The 22,644-nt window shown below is 45.9% G+C and overlaps 1 protein-coding gene across 1 annotated transcript; it reads left to right on the top strand.

The window, feature by feature from the left end:
• The first annotated feature begins 14,214 nt into the window (after window positions 1–14,214).
• Window positions 14,215–21,989, top strand: ADO (2-aminoethanethiol dioxygenase). The gene has a single exon (XM_073596256.1). It carries the CDS (start codon window positions 14,540–14,542, stop codon window positions 15,302–15,304), a length of 765 nt encoding a protein of 254 aa, XP_073452357.1. The 5' UTR covers window positions 14,215–14,539; the 3' UTR covers window positions 15,305–21,989.
• Window positions 21,990–22,644: the final 655 nt, after the last annotated feature.

Here is a 22,644-nt window from a genome sequence, read left to right as displayed (position 1 = left end):
AGGTGGGTGGGCATGAGCAGAATTGGTAGCACCTGCACACTCATGATAAGGGCAATGTGTAAATAATAAGATTCCAAGGGTAATGTGCCGGGTGTTGATGTGTGGAATTGGGGCGCATGCATATGTAGTCAATGGGCAGTGCCAGTTATGTCAGTTTTTTCAAGATGACAAATATGGAAGTAGCGAGAGGGAAGCTTAAAAAAGGTATTTAACAAAAAAGGGAAAAATGATATGCAATTTTGTCAAAAGAGGGTGTGAAAAATAAAATTAGGGAATTTGCAAAATGGGAGTGAAGATCCCCTTTAAAGTGATTTTAATTTTTAAAAAAATAACAAACATGTTATACTTACCTGCTCTGGTTTTGCACATAGCAGCCCCGATCCTCCTCTTCTCAAGTCCCCCAATGACACTCCTGGCCCCTCCCCCTTGCCTAGAGCCCTCATAGCAAGCCGCTTGCTATGGATGTACTGATGTGTGCTCACTCCAGAGCCGGCTTTGTGTAGCCATAAGACACACAGAGCGAGGCTCGGCCCCGCCCCCCCGCTCCCTTCTTACTGGCTGTGATTGACAGCAGTGGATGCCAATGGCTCCCACCGCTGTGTCTGAGCCAATGAGAGAGGGAGAGACGAGAGAGCCTCCGTTCTCATGCACATCGCTGGATTGAGATCGGGCTTAGGTAGGTATTTAGGGAAAGCTGAGAGGGAGCTGCTTGCAGAAGGCTACCTTAATGCATAGAAGCCTTTACAACCACTTTAAGACCCCTTTCACATTGGGGCGCTTTTCAGGCATTTTAGTGTTAAAAAAAGCACCATGCCTCCCCAGTGTGAAAGTCCGACAGGAAAAAAAAGTCCTGCAAGTTGAAATTGATTTGGCAGTGATGCCGAGGCTATGTATATATTTTAATAGTTCCGTGCTTAGGTGTAAGTTAGGCTGCAGCCTCCCCTTGGGGGCCCCAATTAAGGAACTCCAATAGCAAAATTAGTACGTGTGAGTTAGGGGTGGGTGGCACTGCCTATAAGTTAAAAAGTGATCGTAGTGAATCACTCTTCTCATAGAGAGTGTACTCAAGTGAATTAACACCAGGTGTGAGAATTGGGTGTGCTCAAATACTCCACCTTCTAAGGATAATAGAGCCTTGTGTAAAAAATTGTGCATTCATCAAAATCCCATTATATATATTGCGTCTGCAAAGCGCTTCGGCAGCCCTGCAACACGGGCGCTTTAAACCCTCTCTTCGGACGGTAGCGGGAGTTAAAAGCTCCCCGCTAGCAGCCAAAAAGCACCCCTATAACAGCGGTAAATCAGCGCTAAAGCTAGTGGTGCTTTACCACTAACGCCGTCACCGTGCCAGTGTGAAAGGGGTCTAAAGCTGAACTCCATCTTTTAATGTACTTCACATAGAACTATGTCCCTCACTAACATGTGAGGTTTCTGAATGTGAATGTATAAACTGTATGTAGCTGTGGCTATGTACAGCATACTGCACTGTGTTCCGGGTTTGAGCTGAAACTTCCAGTCTCGTAACTGGAACACAGTGGTGCTCAGCCATTCATAGTAAGCGATGTATTCTATCAATGAATGCAAAGCTTCTTCTGATTGGCTAAGTCAAAGGTTGTGACCTCATCAGCCTCTCTGACTCAGCCAGAGGAAGCTTTGTATTCATTAATAGAATAAATCACTTTCTCTAAAAAGCTGAGCATCGCTGTGATAGACTCTGTTGTGTTCCAGGTATGGGACATAGTTCATTTGGACCAAGTTGACCCAAACAAACTATGTAAAGTATATCAAAAGATGGAGTTCAGCTTTAACCACTAGGCATCCAAGCTATAGCCGAAAGACGGCGTCCCTGGACGTCCTCCTGTTTACCCGCGGGCGTGCATCGGGAAAATTTTGTGTCGGCCGTGTCCCTTGAACACAACCAATCACAGATCATGCTAAATGGCCAATCACAGCGGCCATTTAGCACTCGCTCTGAGTGTCCAATGAGAGGTGATCTCATATGTAGACATATGAGATCATCTCTCATCGCCTGCTCTCTCTCCTCACACAGAGACAGCGTGTGAGGAGGGAGAGCGAATGGCTGCAGCATGAAAAAAAAGAAAGAAAATACAGTGCCCACAGTACCTGTCAGTGCCACCTGTCCCCAGTGACATCTGTCATCAGTGCCATCTATTAGTGCCATAGGTCATCAGTGCCACGTATTAGTGTCATCTGTCATCAGTGCCATCTGTCATCAGTGCCACGTATTAGTGCCATCTGTCATCAGTGCCACATATTAGTGCCATCTGTCATCAGTGCCACATATTAGTGTCATCTGTCATCAGTGCCACGTGTCATCAGTGCCACATATTAGTGCCATCTGTCATCAGTGTCACGTGTCATTAGTGCCACATATTAGTGCCATCTGTCATCAGTGCCACATCAGTGTCACGTGCCATCAGTGTCACATATCAGTGCCATCTGTCATCAGTGCCACATCAGTGTCACGCGCCATCAGTGCCTTGTATCAGTGCCATCTGTCATCAGTGCCACATCAGTGTCACGTGTCATTGTCCTGGTGCTCCAGGGCCTTCAAAAGTGTAATAGGTAGTCAACAAGTTAGATGTGTCATTTACAGTGGGGACGGAAAGTATTCAGACCGCCTTAAATTTGGTGGAGAGCCATTTTTAGGTCTCTCCAGAGATGCTCAATTGGGTTTAAGTCACGGAGTTGTTGTGAAGCCACTCCTTCGTTATTTTAGCTGTGTGCTTAGGGTCATTGTCTTGTTGGAAGGTAAACCTTCGGCCCAGTCTGAGGGCCTGAGCTCTCTGGAGAAGGTTATCGTCCAGGATATCCCTGTACTTGGCTGCATTCATCTTTCCCTCTATTGCAACCAGTCGTCCTGTCCCTGCAGCTGAAAAACACCCCCACAGCACGATGCTGCCACCACCATGCTTCACTGTTGGGACTGTATTGGACAGGTGATGAGCAGTGCCTGCTTTTCTACACACATACCGCTTAGAATTAAGGCCAAAAAGTTCTATCTTGGTCTCATCAGAGCAGAGAATCTTATTTCTCACCATCTTGGAGTCCTTCGGGTGTTTTTCAGCAAACTCCATGCGGGCTTCCATGTGTCTTGCACTGAGGAGAGGCTTCCGTCGGGCCACTCTGCCATAAAGCCCGGACTGGTGGAGGGCTGCAGTGATGGTTGACTTTCTACAACTTTCTCCCATCTCCCGACTGCATCTCTGGAGCTCAGCCACAGTGATCTTTGGGTTCTTCTTTACCTCTCTCACCAAGGCTCTTCTCCCCCGATAGCTCAGTTTGGCCAAACGGCCAGCTTTAGAAAGGGTTCTGGTCATCCCAAACATCTTCCATTTAAGGATTATGGAGGCCACTGTGCTCTTAGGAAGCTTAAGTGCAGCAGAAATTTGCTTGTAACCTTGGCCAGATCTGTGCCTTGCCACAATTCTGTCTCTGAGCTCTTCAGGCAGTTCCTTTGACCTCATCATTCTCATTTGCTCTGACATGCACTGTGAGCTGTTAGGTCTTATATAGACAGGTGTGTGACTTTCCTAATCAAGACCAATCAGTATAATCAAACACAGCTGGACTCAAATGAAGGTGCAGAACCATCTCAAGGATGATCAGAAGAAATGGACAGCACCTGAGTTAAATATATGAGTGTCACAGCAAAGGGTCTGAATACTTAGGACCATGTGATATTTGAGTTTTTCTTTTAATAAATCTGCAAAAATGTCAACAATTCTGTGTTTTTCTGTCAATATGGGGTGCTGTGTGCACATTAATGAGGAAAAAAATGAACTTAAATGATTTTAACAAATGGCTGAAATATAACAAAGAGTGAAAAATTTAAGGAGGTCTCGTCCCCACTGTATGCTCCTAGAACACCTGATAGTGCTCCCTGCATGTTGGGCCTCTCTAAGTGGCTAGGCTGTGAAAAAGTCCCACACATGTGGTATCGTAAAACTCAGGAGGAGTAGCAGAATGTATTTCGGGGCATCATTTGTGGTATACACATGCCATGTGAGAGAAATAACCTATTACAATGACAATTTTGTGGGGAAAAAAATCTTCATTTTACAAAGAATTGTGGGAAAAAAATGACAACATCAAAAACCTCACCATGCATCTTACTAAATACCTTGGAATATCTACTTTCAAAAAAGGGGTCATTTGGGGGGTATTTGTACTTTTCTGGTTTGTTAGGGTCGCAAGAAATGAGATAGGCCTTCAGTACATCAGGTGTGATCAATTTTTTATGATTTGCACCACAGCTTGTAGACTCTCTAACTTTCACAAAGACCAAATAATATCCACTAATTTGGGTTATTTTTGCCAAAGATATGTAGCAGTATAAATTGTGGCCAAAATGTAAAAATTAATAATTTGCAAAATTTTATCACAGAAACTAAGAAAAATGTGTTTTTTTTTTTCAAAATTTTCGGTCTTTTTTCATTTATAGCGCAAAAAATAAAAAACCCAGAGGTGATCAAATACCACCAAAAGAAAGCTCTATTTGTATGAAAAAAAGGACAAAAAATTAATTTGGGTACAGTATTACATGACTGAGTAATTGTCATTCAAAGTGTGAGAACACTGAAAGCTGAAAATTGGTCTGGTCACGAGGGGGGTTTAAGTGCCCAGCTGTCAAGCGGTTAAGTTTTACTTTAATGTTTACATTGTAAAAATAAAAGAAATACCCTTAAACTTAGACTGCAATCAGTAGGTTTCTATGTAGGAAAAAATACAGATATTTTGTAGCACAACGTACTCAAATAATGCATTTATGTATTTTATATTATTGTATGCTATCTCTAGTGGGAATAATGTGAGAAAATACAATAGAATCGGTGGTTCGTGAAAAGGGTAAACCAATTTATCTTGTAGGAACACCAGGTGGAAGTAAATCTGAGCAAATTATGAGTCATTTTCAAGAGGGAGCGAAATATCAACATTTTGTAAAAATACTTATACAAAATCAACGCTAACGCTACCTATATTGGTACTCCCCTGACTGTGCCCCCAAATTCCCTCCACAACAACTTCTCATATACTTTCCTTTATCTTCTCTGAAGAGAAACATTAGTTGGCATTAGCAGTCGCCGCAAGTGAAGCAGGCAGTGGGAGATGACCACAGAAAAAAAATAGCCCAATGCATTAACAGAATTATTTTTGGAGTTCGAAACATAGAAAAAAGACCAACTGGTCCATATTTTCTATTATTTTTTTAACCTCGCCTTTAACCATACGCATCTATGCAGCCTCTCGGCGGGTAAGCTTTAACGCTGAGCGGCCGCATTTATGCGGCCCTATGTAAACACTTTACTGTGCTGAGAGTGTGCTCCTGCACAGTATTGAACGTGTACTGGAAAGGTGCACCGGGAGGGTGCATACTTGTGATTGGGAGCTTTCCAATCATGTGACCTCTGTGACAGCCACCAGGAGGAAGCAGCAGGAAGGGGTTAAATAACTTTTTGCCTAGATCTATGTTTGTGCCAAGAATGTTTGAATCCATATGCTGCTGACTGACTTACTACCTGTGCTTGAAATCTATTTCAAGCTTTAAAGTGGAGTTCCACCCAAAAATGGAACTTGCACTTTTTGGATTCCTCCCCCCCTCCGGTGTCACATTTGGCACCCTTCAGGGGGGAGGAGGGAGCAGATACCTGTCTAATACAGGTATTTGCTCCCACTTCCTGGCATAGATCAATGCGGCAGTTGCGGTAATCTATGCCACTTCCGGCGCCTACCCCGTCCTCCCCCGCTGTATTCTGGGAGACACACAGGTCCCAGAACACAACAGGGACCTGAGAGGATGCGCAGCGCAACTCGCGCATGCGCAGTAGGGAACCAGGAAGTGAAGCCGCACGGCTTCACTTCCTTATTCCTTTACCTAGGATTGCGGCAGCAGCAGCCGAGAGCCGAAGGACGGATCGGCTTCGGCTGCCGACATCGCGGGCTCCCTGGACAGGTAAGTGTCCATATATTAAAAGTCAGCAATTGCAGTATTTGTAGCTGCTGGCTTTTAATATTTTTTTTTTCAGCGGACCTCCTCTTTAACTACACTTTCAGTAGAATACCTTCTATGACTAGTTTTGAACTTCCCTACTGCTAATTTGAGGTCATGTCCCTCATTGCCCATTTTGATCTGTGGCCCTCTCCTCCTAGCGCATACACCATTGGCAAAAGAGCACCGAGTGCAGTGGGCCATAAAACTCTAGCCTGCCCCTGGTGGGATGGACAGTGTAAACCACTTTTCAGTACTTTTCCACTTCCTTCTTCCAAGGTGTTGTGTTCCTTTGTTTGCTTTTTGACACTTAAAGGATAAGTTCACCTTTCATAACATGTTGTCCGGTGGACAATCTGATCGTGTGTGGGCTTCATCGGACCTTCAGCTGACTTTTCCAGTCGAAAATCTGATGGACTTTAGATTTGGAACATGCTTCAAATCTTTACGTTGTAACTCCGCCGGACCCAGAAATCCGCTCGCCTGTATGCTAGTCCGACGGACAAAAACCGACGCTAGGGTAGCTATTGGCTACTGGCTATCAACTTCCTTATTTTAGTCCGGTGTATGTCATCACGTACGAATCCATCGGACTTTGGTGTGATCGTGTGTAGGCAAGTCTGTTTGTTCGAAAGTCCGTCAGAAGTCCGTCGAAAAGTCTATTGAAAGTCCGTTGGAAAGTCCGTCGGACCACTCCGGTCAAAAAGTCCGCCCGTGTGTATGTGACTTTACATGTTACACCCATATTCCTTCATACTTCCTCTCAGATTGTATCTGCTCGCCCATACCATGTATGGGCACACAGATACACTGACTGGTCTGCAGGAGACCTGCATGGCACCAGGGATCTGCTGATCTCTGGTGCTATGCTTTAGATGCTCCAGAAACAAAAATATGTGCATTTATTATTTTCTGTTAAAAGGTGAACTTATCCTTTTATAAACTGGAAGAAGCAGCAGAGTTTTGTCCTGTGGTAGCCATCAACAAAATTTACGTCCTTTTTTTTCCCACAATAGAGCTTTCTTTTGGTGGTAATTGATCACCTCTGTGGTTTTTATTTTTTGCGCTATAAACAAAACAATAGCGACAATTTAGAAAAAAACACATTATTTTTTGCTATAATAAATATCCCCAAAAAATATTTAAAAAAACATTTTTTTTCCCTCAGTTTAGGCCGATATGTATTCTTCTACATGTTTTTGGTAAAAAAAATCGTAATAAGCGTTTGATTGGTTTGCGCAAAAGTTATAGCGTTTACAAAATAGGGGATAGTTTTATGGCATTTTTATTAATAATTTTTTTTTTTACTAGTAATGGCGGCGATCAGCGATTTTTATTGTGACTGCGACATTATGGCGGACAGATCAGACATTTTTGGGACCATTGTCATTTATACAGCAATCAGTGCTATACAAATGCACTGATTCCTGTGTAAATGACACTGGCAGTGAAGGGGTTAACCACTAGGGGGCAGTGTAGGGTTAAGTATGTCCTGGGGAGTGTTTCTAACTGTGGGGGGGCGTGGCTACATGTGACATGTCACTGATCTCTGCTCTCGATCACAGGGAGCAGAGATCAGTGACACTGTCACTAGGCAGAACGGGGAGATGCTTTACATTAGCATCTCCCCGTTCTCCCTCTCCGTGAGGCAATCGCGATCGAATAGGCGGGACCCACGACCCGACTCAGGGAGCTCCCGGTCGGCGGTGGCGCGCATGCAATGGCACGGCGGCAAATTTAAAGGGACGTACGGGTATGCCCATTTGCCCAGCCATGCCATTCTGCCGACGTACATCGGCGTGCGCCGGTCGGGAACCGGTTAAACAGGTGTCCAGCAGACAGTTAAAAGGGCGCTACTTAACAAAGTAAACTCCTTCCTATTTCATGTTGTCAGCAATGGCACCACATGGAAGAGAAATGTCACAAGGCCTAAGAAAGAAAATAATTTCTTTACACAAGAAAGGTGACGTTTACCAGAAGATCAGCAAAGCTTTACTTATTAGTTAGAATATTGTAGCAAAAAGTAATACAAAAATGGAACAAAGATGGAGCTGCAACCATCCCACAGAGACCTCCAAGCCGTCCACGGAAGACAGGAGCGTCTTCTGGTGAGAAGGGTTGAAGAAAATCGCCATGCAAGTTCACTGCAGTTAGCTAAAGAAGTAAAAAGCCACACTGGAGTAATTGTTTTCCATGACTAGGGATGAGCCGAACACCCCCCGGTTCGGTTCGCACCAGAACCCGCGAACGGACCGAAAGTTCGCACGAACGTTAGAACCCCATTGACGTCTATGGGACTCGAACGTTCGAAATCAAAAGTGCTCATTTTAAAGGCTAATTTGCATGGTATTGTCCTAAAAAGGGTTTGGGGACCCGGGTCCTACCCCAGGGGACATGTATCAATGCAAAAAAAACTTTTAAAAACGGCCGTTTTTTCGGGAGCAGTGATTTTAATGATGCTTAAAGTAAAAAAAAAAAAAGTGAAATATTCCTTTAAATATCGTACCTGGGGGGTGTCTATAGTATGCCTGTAAAGTGACGCGTGTTTCCCATGTTTAGAACAGTCCCTGCACCAAATGTCATTTTTAAAGGAAAAAATCTCATTTAAAACTGCTTGCGGGTTTAATGTAATGTCGGGTCATGGCAATATGGATGAAAATCAGTGAGACAAACGGCATGGGTACCCCCCAGTCCATTACCAGGCCCTTTGGGTCTTGTATGGATATTAAGGGGAACCCCGCACCCAAATTAAAATAAGGAAAGGTGTGGGGCCACCAGGCCCTATATACTCTGAACAGCAGTATACAGGCGGTGCAAACAAGACAGGGACTGTAGGTTTGTTGTTAAGTAGAATCTGTTTGTAATTTTGAACATTTTTAACGTGTTTAGCTCCAGCCAAAAAATCTTTTCTAAGCTTTTTGGAAAACATAGGGAAGGGTTATCACCCCTGTGACATTTGTTTTGCTGTCTTTCCTCCTCTTCAGAAGATTTCACCTCACTTTTTTGTCCCAATGAAAAATGTTTTTTGAAAATTTGGGTTTTTTTGTGGAACAAGGATTGGAAAGCATCAGTGGAAAGGAGAAATTGTTTTCCCATATTAACTCTTACAGGAGAGAATTTCCCTTCCTAGGGGTAGATTTCATCTCACTTCCTGTTGTCTCCTTCCGTTTGCAAGTAGGAGTCGTTTGTAAGTTAGATGTTTGAAAGTAGGGTCCTGCCCTATATACTCAGCAGAAATTTGGGCCTTAGGTGTCCCATGGCCACGTGCTGATGAGGATGCACCGTCTCCACGACCAGCACTAGACACAGAGCCTGCTTGCCCTCTCTTATTGGCTTGTGACTGTCTGCCTCTCCTTCTTGGCCTTCCAGACATACTAATGGCCTGTAGCTGCACTAAGCTGGGATAGAACACCTGTAATTTTCTTCAAGTAGCTTTATATACTGTAACCAGACAAGCCTGCCTGTCAGTAGGAAGATAACAGGAACGGATCTAGCTGTACACTGTGAGCAGGACGCACTGTACTAAATGTAAATAGTCTAGCTGCCTGACCGTGGTACTAATAGGATCAAATAGAACACCTGTAATTTTCTTCAGGTAGCTTTATATACTGTAACCAGACAAGCCTGCCTGTCAGTAGGAAGATAACAGGAACGGATCTAGCTGAACACTGTGAGCAGGACGCACTGTACTAAATGTAAATAGTCTAGCTGCCTGACCGTGGTACTAATAGGATCAAATAGAACACCTGTAATTTTCTTCAGGTAGCTTTATATACTGTAACCAGACAAGCCTGCCTGTCAGTAGGAATTTAACAGGAACGGATCTAGCTGAACACTGTGAGCAGGACGCACTGCACTAAATGTAAATAGTCTAGAAGATAACAGGAACGGATCTAGCTGAACACTGTGAGCAGGACGCACTGCACTAAATGTAAATAGTCTAGAAGATAACAGGAACGGATCTAGCTGAACACTGTGAGCAGGACGCACTGCACTAAATGTAAATAGCAGGAACGGATCTAGCTGAACACTGTGAGCAGGACGCACTGCACTAAATGTAAATAGTCTAGAAGATAACAGGAACGGATCTAGCTGAACACTGTGAGCAGGACGCACTGCACTAAATGTAAATAGCAGGAACGGCTCTAGCTGAACACTGTGAGCAGGACGCACTGCACTAAATGTAAATAGCAGGAACGGATCTAGCTGAACACTGTGAGCAGGACGCACTGCACTAAATGTAAATAGCAGGAACGGATCTAGCTGAACACTGTGAGCAGGACGCACTGCACTAAATGTAAATAGCAGGAACGGATCTAGCTGAACACTGTGAGCAGGACGCACTGCACTAAATGTAAATAGCAGGAACGGATCTAGCTGAACACTGTGAGCAGGACGCACTGCACTAAATGTAAATAGCAGGAACGGATCTAGCTGAACACTGTGAGCAGGACGCACTGCACTAAATGTAAATTGCAGGAACGGATCTAGCTGAACACTGTGAGCAGGAAGCACTGCACTAAATGTAAATAGTCTAGAAGATAACAGGAACGGATCTAGCTGAACACTGTGAGCAGGACGCACTGCACTAAATGTAAATAGCAGGAACGGATCTAGCTGAACACTGTGAGCAGGACGCACTGCATTAAATGTAAATAGTCTAGATAGAAGATAACAGGAACGGATCTAGCTAAACTGAATACAGTGTATATATATATATGCAACACCTGGGATGCATATATATACACAATACACTGTAAGTGCAGCTAACTGACTGACTGTTCTGCCTAATCTATCTAACTCAAATCAAATGACACTGTCTCTCTCTCTCTCTATCTCTCAGCACACCGGAACACACACTACACAGGGCCGCCGTGCAGGCGGCCTTATATAGTGTGGGGTGTGTACTAAATCCCCTGAGCCATAATTGGCCAAAGCCACCCTGGCTTTGGCCAATTACAGCTCTCTCTACTGACGGCGCTGTGATTGGCCAAGCATGCAGGTCATAGTGCATGCTTGGCCAATCATCAGCCAGCAATGCACTGCGATGCCGCAGTGAATTATGGGCCGTGACGCGCCACACGAATTTAGCGCGAACGGCCCATAACGTTCGCAATTCGGCGAACGATCGAACAGCCGATGTTCGAGTCGAACATGGGTTCGACTCGAACACGAAGCTCATCCCTATCCATGACACAATACGGCGTACACTGCAGAGAAATGGCATGCATGAGTGTCGTCCATGAAGGAAGCCTCTCCTAAAGCCCATGCACAAAAAAGCCCTCCTAGAATTTGCCATGACCCATGCTGAAAAAAGCAGAAGACTACTGGGACTCTGTACTCTGGAGTGATGAGACCAATGTTTTTGGAACTGATGGCTTCAAAACTGCATGGTGTTGCAAAGGTGAGGAGGTGAGCATGGTGCTTACAGTGAAACATGGTGATGGTAGTGTCCTTCTTTAAGGCTTATGAGTGCTGCTGGTGTCAGGGAGCTGCATTTCATTGATGGTATCATGAATTCACAGATGTACTGCTCTATATTGAAAGAGAAGATGCTACCATCTCTCCATGCCCTTGGTCGTTGTGCACTTTTCTAACATAACAATGATCCAAAACATACATCTAAAGCCACTGTTGCATTTCTGAAAGTGATTTAGTGGCCAAGTATGTCTCCTGATCTGAACACAATCGAACACCTTTGGGTAATTCTGAAGAGACAAGTTGAGCATCACTCTCCATCCAGCATCCAGGCTCTTAAAGGGGTCATTTTTGAAGATTAGAAAAAGATAGACTTTGCAATATGTCTTCAACTTGTTCATTCCATACCTAGAAGTCTTGGTGCTGTCCTTACAAAACATGGAGGTCATTGAAAATAGTATTTTTTGTTGTGGGGTGTATTCATTTTAGCATGAGCTAGTTTGAGTAAAACTGGAGATTTTGTAATCTAAGTTATATTATTAATTTACTTTCATGTAATGAGCTACACAAATGTTCTATATAACTCAGTTTTGTCAAAATTTTGGAAATTGTTCTTGTGCTCATTGAGATTTATTAAAATCTTACTTTTCAAAAGGGATGTACTCATTTATGCTGAGCACTGTATATACTGTATATACAAATCCAAAACTGGTATAGAGGCACTCACGGGTCTTGCAGAGCAGGTAGATGAAAAAAGTGAGTAAACTGATGGCCAGTGAATGAAAGTATGAGAAGGTGTCTTATTGTGTTAAGAAAAACAAGAGAACAAGACATAATAATAATACGTACAACAGTGTTGGGATAGATTTGGGTTATTTTTAATGGGTGCACAAGATTTACCATCTTAATCATTGTTGTTAGGCAACTCATAACATGGCATTCTCTGTGTGCCTTAAATGTATACCAGTAAGTGTTTTTTTCTCTATTCCTACCCTAAGAGTAGATGTTGCTAGGAAAAAATAAATACCTTTATTGCTTGTGAAGAAAGGTTGAATAGTAAGCCTAATATCCCTATACATTTACAAAAGATCCCCTTAGGATTGGGAGCTGAACTAGAAGTTTGGTAATGAGATTTTGGTAAAGAAAATGTGAAATTATAAACACTTTAGGAGTTATTGAGAGTTTAACCACTTAAGGACCAGAAGGATTTACCCCCTTAATAACCGGACCATTTTTTGCGATAAGGCAATGCATCGCTTTAACTGACAATTGCGCGGTTGTGTGACGTTGTATCCAAACAAAATTTATGTCCTTTTTTTCCTACAAATCGAGTTTTCTTTTGGTAGTATTTGATCACTTCTGCAGTTTTTATTTTTTGCGCTCTAACCAAAAAAAGGCTGACAATTTTGAAAAAAAAAACAATATTTTTTACTTTTTTGCTATAATAAATATCCAAAAAAAATGTAAAAAAAAAAAAACGTCTTCATCAGTTTAGGCCAATATGTATTCTTCTACATATATGTGGTGATAAAAATCGTAATAAGCCTATATTGATTGGTTTGTGCAAAAGTTATGTGAGGCTGCATATGATGGGGCACGGTGAGGCTGCATTTGATGGGGCACAGTGAGGCTGCATTTGATGGGGCACAGTGAGGCTGCATATGATGGGGCACAGTGAGGCTGCATATGATGGGGCACAGTGAGGCTGCATATGATGGGGCACAGTGAGGCTGCATATGATGGGGCACAGTGAGGCTGCATTTGATGGGGCAGTGAGGCTGCCTATGATGGGGCACAGTGAGGCTGCATATGATGGGGCACAGTGAGGCTGCATATGATGGGCACAGTGAGGCTGCATTGATGGGGCACAGTGAGGCTGCATTTGATGGGACACAGTGAGGCTGCATATAATGGGTCACAGTGAGGCTGCATTGATGGGGCACAGTGAGGCTGCATTTGATGGGGCACAGTGAGGCTGCATTTGATGGGGCACAGTGAGGCTGCATATGATGGGCACAGTGGCTGTATAAGATGGGCACAGTAGCCGTATTTGACGGCTTAGTGGCAGCATTTGATGGCACAGTGGTAGCATTTGATATGGCACAGTGGCGGCAATTGATGGGCACAGTGGCTGTGATTGATGGTACAGTGAGGCTACAATTGATGTTTTTTTTCTCCTAATTTTTCAGTTTGTTTGCGCCCCCTCAAACATTTTGAGCACCAGTGAGGCTGCATATGATGGGGCACAGTGAGGCTGCATTTGATGGGGCACAGTGAGGCTGCATATGATGGGCACAGTGGCTACATAAGATGGGCACAGTAGCTGTATTTGACAGCTTAGTGGCAGCATTTGATGGTACAGTGAGGCTGCAATTGATGGGGTTTTTTTCATAATTTTTCAGTTTGTCTGAGCCCCCCCAAAAAAATTTGAGCACCAGCCACCACTGTGTATGTATATATATATATATGTGTGTGTGTGTGTGTGAGGGGTGTGTACAGGGCAGACTATATACTGTGTATATGGAAATATATATATGTGAGGGGGGTGTGTGTACAGGGCCGGCTATGTAACATTACACAGGCAGCGATTACAGCATGACATTGCCATTCAACTCCTGAAAAAACACAGAGCAATGTCAAAGTCAATGGACTTTAGCACAAATCATTTGAACGGCCCTCCCAGTTCGGCCCCTCCTATTTGGGCTCGCACGCACAGGCCGCGGGGCATGCTGGGAGTTGTAGTCCTCCTCCTTCTCTCCCCCCCACATTAGTCGGACAGAACTCCCTCCGGGGACGTGCTGTCCATCTGTAGCGGGTACAAAGACAGAATTCCGATTGGGGAGTGCCGGGAAGAGGACTGAACGCGCTCCTAGAGGGGGCCGGCCATATAGAGAGCCTGGCGTGGACTACAAGTCCCAGAGTGCAGCGCGGCGGGTAAAACGCAGGTCGGGGAGACGTACGCTCGCTATTTGCATGAATGGGTGTCGGAGGATGTTCCCGGAGTGAATGAAGGAGCGGAGTGTAGGGGAAGATCCATCCTCCATCAGGCGCTCCTGGCCCCGGGAGCCGGGCAGTACGGGGAGCCGATAGACACCGCTCGGCAGGACGGAGATGCCTCGGGACGATATGACCTCCCCGCTCATCCAGAGGATCGCCCGCCAGGCTTTGCTGACTTTCCGCGGCCTGGGCTCGGCCGATCCCGGGAAGGGCTTCTCAGAGAACCAGGCGCAGCTCCGGAAGCTGATGAGTGAGATCCAAGCCGAGGACCTGAAGATCCGACCGCGGAAGAACAAGGCGGCCACCCCGCCGATCTCCGTCCCGCACAACCCGCCCGTCACCTACATGCACATCTGCGAGACGGACGCCTTCAGTATGGGGGTGTTCCTACTCAAAGGCGGCACCAGCATCCCGCTACACGACCACCCGGGGATGCACGGCATGCTCAAGGTGTTGTACGGCAAGGTGCGCATCATGGGCTTCGACAAAATGGAGGCGCCCGCAGACCTGCCGCCCCCGCCGCAACCCTACCAGAGGAGCTCGGTGCTCCGGGCCGCCCTCCGCTCCAGCGGGGACTACGGGGACGGCAGCCCGCCCTGCCTGCTCAGCCCGCACCGGGATAACCTGCACCAGATCAGCGCTGTGGACGGGCCCGCCGCCTTCCTGGACATCCTGGCTCCCCCCTACGACCCGGACGATGGCCGGGACTGTCACTACTACAAGCTGCTGCCGGAGCACGCCGAGCCCGGGGAGGAGGGAGCCCAGCAGGCGGCTGAGGACGGAGTGCACCCCCGGGAGGTGTGGCTGCTGGAGATCCCCCAACCCGATGAGTTCTGGTGTGGTGGAGAGCCCTACCCGGGGCCCAAAGTCTCTATGTGACCCCTCTACCTCCACACCCCCACATTTCCACCAATCACAGAGCCTGGACAGTCATGGGGGGGCTCACTGACCCCGCCTCTACTGGGGTCACCCCTCCACCAATCATAGCTGGATTTGCAGAGACCCTCCCCCCTCTATACAACACAGGTCTGCCATCCAGGGAGATGGGGGTGCCCCTGACCCCTGCCACTTGTGGGGTTGCCATTATCCCCCACCAATCACAGAGCCTGGACAGTCATGGGAGGCTCACTGACCCCACCTCTACTGGGGTCACCCCTCCACCTCTTCCACCAATCATAGCTGAATTTGCAGAGACCCCCCCTCTATACAACACAGGTCTGCCATCCAAGGAGATGGGGGTGCCCCCGACCCCTGCCACTTGTGGGGTCGCCATTATCCCCCACCAATGACAGCTGGGACAGCAGAGACCCCCAACAGAACACTGCTCTGTCATCAGGAGAGGTGAAGCCCCTGCCGCTAATGGAGTCACCATTGTCCCCCCCCCCCCCCCCCCCCCGAACTTTTCCACCAAACACAGTTGGGGCTGCAGGGACCCCCTACAGAACACTGATCTGCCAAGTGGAGAGGTGAAGCCGCTAATGGGATCACCATTGCCCCCCCCCCCCCCCCCCGCAGCTTTTCCACCAAACACAGCTAGCTGGGACCCCCTAGAGAAAGCAGGTTTGTCGTGGGGGGGGGGGGGGGGGCCCTGTCGCTAATAGGGTCATTAATGCTCGCCACCGCTTCGCCATTCACAGCTGGAATTGCAATGAATCCTGACAGAATACTGGCCCATCCTTAGCAGTGATAGGGTCATGATCAACCCTGACTCTTCCACCAACCACAGCTAGGACTGCAAACGTCACCATTGTACCCACATCCTCCACCAATCTCACCTAGGACTGCAGAGACCCCCTACAGAACACTGCTCTGACATTGGGATAGGTGGGGCTCCCCCAACCCCTTTCACTACAAACGTCACCATCGTACCCACATCCTCCACCAATCACATCTGGGACTGCAGAGATCAGTGACCGATAATGGTCATCAGGAGAGATGGGGCCCACTGACTCCTGCTAGTACAAAGGTAACCATCACCCCCCCACCACCAATCACAAACCCCTGGAAAGCAATTAGGAGCGATGGGCCCACTAACTCCTGCCACCAGTAAGGTCACCATTGCCCACACCTCTTCCACCAGTCACAGCTGAGACTCCAGTCAAAACACTGGTCTGTCATCAGGATAGACGGGGCCCACTGGCTCCTACTGATACTAGGGTTACCAGTGCTCCACCTCTTCCACCAATCACAGCAGAGACTGCTGATAGAAAATAGGCCCATTATCATGAGAGATGGGCCCATTGGTCACAGGGTCTGACTCCTGCCACCAGGGGCACCGTCACCACCCCTATTTCCACCAATCACAGATGGGACTGCAGAGACCTCTGATAGCTGGTCAGTCTTTGATAGAGATTGCGCCCACTGCCCCTAGGGTCTCTTCCAATGCCCCTCCCACCTATTCAACCAATCACAGCTGGAACTTTAGAAATCCCTGACAACTAGCCTACCAACCAAGGGAAAAAACAGTTAGTCATCAAGAAATGGGCCCACTGACCCCCCCCCCCCACTAGGGTAATGATTATCCTCCACCTCTTTTACAAATCACAGCTGGGGGTGCAGAGAGCCTTGACAGAACACTGGTCAGTCCTCTGTACAGCTGGCCTCACTGCCCTGGGGTTTGACTGCTGCCCCTAAGATCATAATCCCCCCCCCCTCCCCCATTCACCAGTTACCGCTTGAATTATAGAGATCCCTGGCAGCCTACTGATCGGGGCAAGCCTGATCAGAAAAGATCGAGCCTGTTATTCTCACGGTCTGATATTTGCCATCAGAGTCACAATCCTCTTCACCTTCACAGCTGGAACTGCAGAGACCGCTGACAAGCTAGCATACCTACCAAAGGCAAAACTGGTCAGTCATCACCACTGCCACTAGAGTCATGTTCATCCCCCATCAATCACAGCTGAAACTGCAGAGTCCCCTGACAGCTAGCCTACTAAATGAGGGACAAGTGAGACGGTTAGTAGTAGAGATGGGGCCCACTGCTCTCAGCGCCTGACTCCTACTACAAGGGTCAAGATTGCCCCACCAATCGCAACAGGTACCACAGAGACTTGATAGCTGGCCTACTAAACAAGGGTAACATTAGCCAGCCATAGAGATGGACTCTGGACTGGACCCCCTACTGCTAGGCTCAAGATTGCCTCGCTTCTCTCACCAGTCATAGCTGGGATTGCAGAGACTGATGACAGCTAGCCTACTAAACAGGGGGAAAACTAGTCATCCATAGAAATGGACCCACTGCCCCCAGGGACTGACCCCCTACTGCTAGGCTCAAGATCTTCCCATCTCTTCCACCAATCATAGCTGAGACTGCTGCCAGCTAGTCTGAGGTCACACCTGATCAGTTATAGCCAAAGAAGGGTCTAAGGTTATAATTGCCCCCCTTCTCAGCTCTCTACCACTGCCACCAGGGTTGGCCCCTCACACCATCCTTTTCACAAATCACAGCAAGGACTGGGAAGACCACCTAATACTTAGCTTACTGGTCATTCATCAGAAGGGACAGGCCTGACCCTCCAGTCTTACCCTTGCTGCCAAGGTCAAGATTGCTCCCCCTCCACCACAAGGCTCCTGTGTAATCTGTGTGGTTGATAGCTGTTAGAGGAGAGAGCCCGAAAGATACAGCGGAACCTCTTTGAAAGTCAAGTTGGGGTCCTTGTTCTTCAAACCCAATCCATAACTCCTGAACGTTTGATCCTACAGATTATCCAGATGCTGCAGAGCCTCCAGCACCTGACCTGCACTATACCATGTCACCTCTCACAGATGCTGCTGAGCCTCCTTGTGTCTTGGCCCATCATTACCATGGCTTTCTGTGACCACAGGCTGGACAGTAACATTTAATGCAAACACTGCCTTCATCTTCAGGCTTTACTTTTTTTTTTTTTTTTTTTCTGTGTGCCAGTGCTGCCAAAGTCAGAACGTTTGAGGGACACTTGTTGCTGTGGGCTGCTTCCCTACACCCTAAAGGCTGCCACTTCTCCTGTCACTAGACTTTGCACAGCAGGCTGTCATATTTCAAAGCCATACTGACCGCTTTTTAACTTTTTTTTTTTTTTCTCTCTCCCAAGTATGTGAGCAGATCTTCAGAGCAACAATTCCTCACTGTTAATTTATTTGAAACTTTGACTGAATAGTTTACATCTGTTGTAGGTGACACTAATCTCTGATTCTGTGTACATTGCGCTGTGCTCCTGCTAATTCCGTAGTTCTGGGATGGCCATCATAGTTCTATACTTATTAGAACGGGACGTGTTCTTGCACTTGAAATACTAGGCTCCTCATATCTTTTAGTTCAGATTTAGAACTGTGATGTATAGGCCACTATAAATAGCATTGCGGTAGTCTCTCTGCTTTTGTATGAAATGCGGCCTCTTGCTTCCTGCCATTTTCCTGTATTGTACGATTGTTTAAAATGGGTGTTTTGGTTTTAAAAATCAAAAACAACGTTCGCTCATTTCTCAGTATATAGTGTCTCAGGTTGACTTTTCTCTCTAGGGGGGAGAGATTTTTAACTCTAAAGATCCATTGACTGACAATATCCTTTTAAGAAGTGACATTCCGCCTAAGTTTCCTTTGTATTGTTATTCATTAAGTCCACTGTTTATGCTGTGTAATGGGTTGTGTACGTGTATTCTGCAACGGCCTGACCGCTTACCACCAAACCTTCCATTTCCAGATTCGTTCCTTCTTAAATTTTATGAAGTATACCTCCAATCGGTTGACCACTATAATAAATTATATATATATATATATATATATATATATAAATAAATAACTTTTTTTTTTTTTTTTTTTTTCAGTGAAAAATATTTATCTTTCCCGTTGTATAGTATTTATGAAGTTAGGGTAAATTAGATTTGATACTCCATTCAAAATGTGTGTTGGTTTTTTTTTTTTGTTTTTGTTTTTGTTTTTTTTTAATAAAGAATGGTTAGAACATTTCAGGTTTGTGTTGGTGGCGATGTCCCTGTTGGAGAACCTCACTGCATGGCAGGATGTCAGGGGTGATGCACCCCACTGGGATAAGAGACGTTGGAAAATAAAAAAAATGAACCTGGGGCTTGTTTTCTTTGTTTTTGGAAGATGCATTTGCTCATGCACACAGCAATTTGGCTCGTACAGCAAATTTTAGCTTTATTGGGTGCAAGGGAGGCACAGCTTGCTGCCAACAGCTTGTCGAGATCAATGACATGATAAAATAAATGGTGGCTGGACGCTGTTCCAGATTGTACTCACGCTTAGGGCCATATGCATTCAGGGAAATATACCCTGAACGCAGGCGTTTGCTTTCATGGCACATGGCCTTAAACCAAAGTATTGCGCAGAACAGCGTTCAGCCACATACAGCTGTCATTCATTTTGACAGGTTCATGATATCTGTTCCTTCCTTCTGCACAGAAATGCCAGGTTTTTACACCACAGGCCATCCACCTATGTGCATGAGCCATAGACCCCTTTCACACTGAGGGGTTTTAGCGCTAGAACCAGCCTCTAAATAGCGCCTGAAATCCGCCTCCCATTCATTTCAGTGTGACTTTTCACACTGGGGCGGTGTGCTTGCAGGACGTTAGGAAAAGTCCTGCAAGCAGCATCTTTGGGCTGGTTTTGGAACGCTGTATACAGCGCTCCCAAAACGTCCTGCCCATTTAAATGAATGGGCAGCGCTTTGGAAACGCCGCAGCATGGGCACTTTTAGCCCCTTCTTTGGAGTTAAAAGCGCCGCTAAAACGAGCAACGCTTTAGCGCTGCCGCGGCTTGGTGTGAGAGGTGTCTTGAAGTGTAAGTTCACCTTTTAGGCTCGGTTCACACTGGTGCAATGCCAGACATGACATTGCTGTGCAGATCACATGCGATGTGAATTCAGCCACAGTGCATGGCTGAATTTGCATCACATTTGTACGAAACTTGTGCAGGACCCCCCCCCCCCCCCCCCTTTTTTTTTTTTTTTTTTTTTTTTTTTTTTGCCCGTGCCCATACGATTTGATTCTTGTACCATTTCACAGTTCGCACTGCAAACCGATCTGGGGGTATCATTAACTTTGTTTGACACCCGCAGTGGTTCCCAGAGGGCAGTGTGAATTGCCTGCTAGTCAGGTGCGATGTGGGAACCCACACTGGATTCGCAGGGTTTCCCGCATTGCACCAGTGTGAACTGAGCCTGAATGAAAACTGTAAGGTGACCTTATACTAGACCCTCTCCCCAGCCCTCCCAGTCCCGCTGTTCTGTAGTCCCGTGTTCCCGCTCTGTCAGGTACTAGAATGCCACTTCACTGGTCTGGGGATTTGAAATCCTCCTGGCTTTCTATCCTCTCAGCACTGACAGGACAAGCTAGATGGATTCTGATTGGTCAGCACAGTCCATGTGATGGTGCGATTTTTTTTTTTGCGGTATTGTGACGGACAGTTTGGACACTTTTGACACATTTTTGGGACCATTGACGTTTATACAGCGATGAGTGCTATGAAAATGCACTGCTTACTGTGTAAATGGCACTGGCAGGGAAGGGGTTAACACTAGGGGAGCGATCAAGGGGTTAAATGTGTGTTAAAACTGTATGGGGATAGGACTAAGTAGGAAAGGAGACATATCTCTGTTCCTACTTACTAGGAACAAACGACATGTCTCCTCCTCTGACAGCACAGGGATGTGTGTGTTTACACACACACATCCCTGTGCTGGCACTCGTGCATGCGATCGCGGCCACGCGCATTGCGTCCCCTGCCATGCTGTGCGCATGCCCTCTGGTGGCTGAAAAGGGGAAGGACATACCCATACGGGATTTCACCCAGAAGAGCCATTCTGTGGCAGTATATCTGAGTGAGCCGGTGGGGAACCGGTTAAGCTAGGCATACATGTAAAGATTTTTGGGCCGACCAAGAGAAGTCCATCCATCTGGGCTTATTGACAGCTATTGTATTTTGATAGTCGGCACCCTCAGCTGTCTGAATACCTGAACAGTGACTGCAGCTTTCCTCTGCCCCACACCTTTACTATCTCAATGGAAGTTTGGTGTTGGCTGGGTCACCCATGGCTTGAGTTTTCTACCAATTCACAGAAAACTGAAATTTAAGCCATGTATGGCCAGCTTTATCCAATGTCGTGATGAATGGGGAGAGGAAATCGGACAACAAGAAATGCCAACAGAAGTTCTATCTCTATCATATTACATACAGTATATAACCAGTAGTAAGGTTTTTTTTTTTTTTTTTTTTTTTTTTTTTTTTTTTTTTTCGTCTGGAGTATCATAAGAATAAAAATTGAATTTTTGACTTCTTTCATTAGCTACACAAACACGACTTAAAGCTGCATATTGTTTTAATCTGCTTGTTAAATCTTTCTTTAGGTATATTACATTTTGGTTTGTAAGTGGACTTTTTTTTTTTTTTTTTAAGAATTGCAACAGTATTCTTCCATGCTTCAATGTAACTTAAACACCTATTGATTTCTATTCTGTTACTATATTTCACGAACTATGTATAAATGTATTTTTTCTGCAAAAACTATTGGAGCATTTTTTGTCTATAGAGCAATGTAGATACTCATTAAAGAATAAGTGAAAATTTAAAGACACCCTAGCAGTCTTAATATACAAACAATGGGTTAATTTGGCACACTCTGGGTAAGGCTATACAAAGATAAACATGGGAGTAGGATCATTAAATAGGGCAATTAATCAAGTCCATGATGGAATGTCCATGTAACACTATTAGATGTGCTTATCCCAAAAAGGCTGCCAGCTTACAGATAGAAGAAACTCTGGAAGAGAAAAACAGGAACAAAGCAGCGCCTTCTAAGTGTAGCAATTCAGACATTTAATGAGTTAAAATCATAATGTAAACACTCACACACAAGCGGTATTAAACAGCATAGATATTGGGGTCATCCGCCCTGTCCTGGGGGCTGCCTGGTGTTGCTGGCTGGAATGCTTGTGTAAGTTATCCGGTTGCACTGGTGGAGCCCAGCACTCCCGGAAGGCTGGGACAGGGATCAGCTATGCACAGGAACACAGCAAGGTTGACGTCACTTCCTGGTACAGGGTCAGCGGGGAGGTGCGCGTGTTTGGAGCATGCATGCTCCTTCCTCAAGCTCTGTATATTGACCCAGCAAGCAAGTTTAAAAAAAATAAATCCTGATGTGTCCCTGTTGTCACCAGATCTTGGAATTTTTAGGCGTTTTGCCAAATCAAAACTAATTTCATGGCTACTAAAAGCCT

The sequence above is a fragment of the Aquarana catesbeiana genome, linkage group LG08, assembly GCF_042186555.1.
Source record: "Aquarana catesbeiana isolate 2022-GZ linkage group LG08, ASM4218655v1, whole genome shotgun sequence".
Classification (NCBI taxonomy): Eukaryota; Metazoa; Chordata; class Amphibia; order Anura; family Ranidae; genus Aquarana; species Aquarana catesbeiana.
This window is presented reverse-complemented; position numbering and strand designations above follow the sequence as displayed.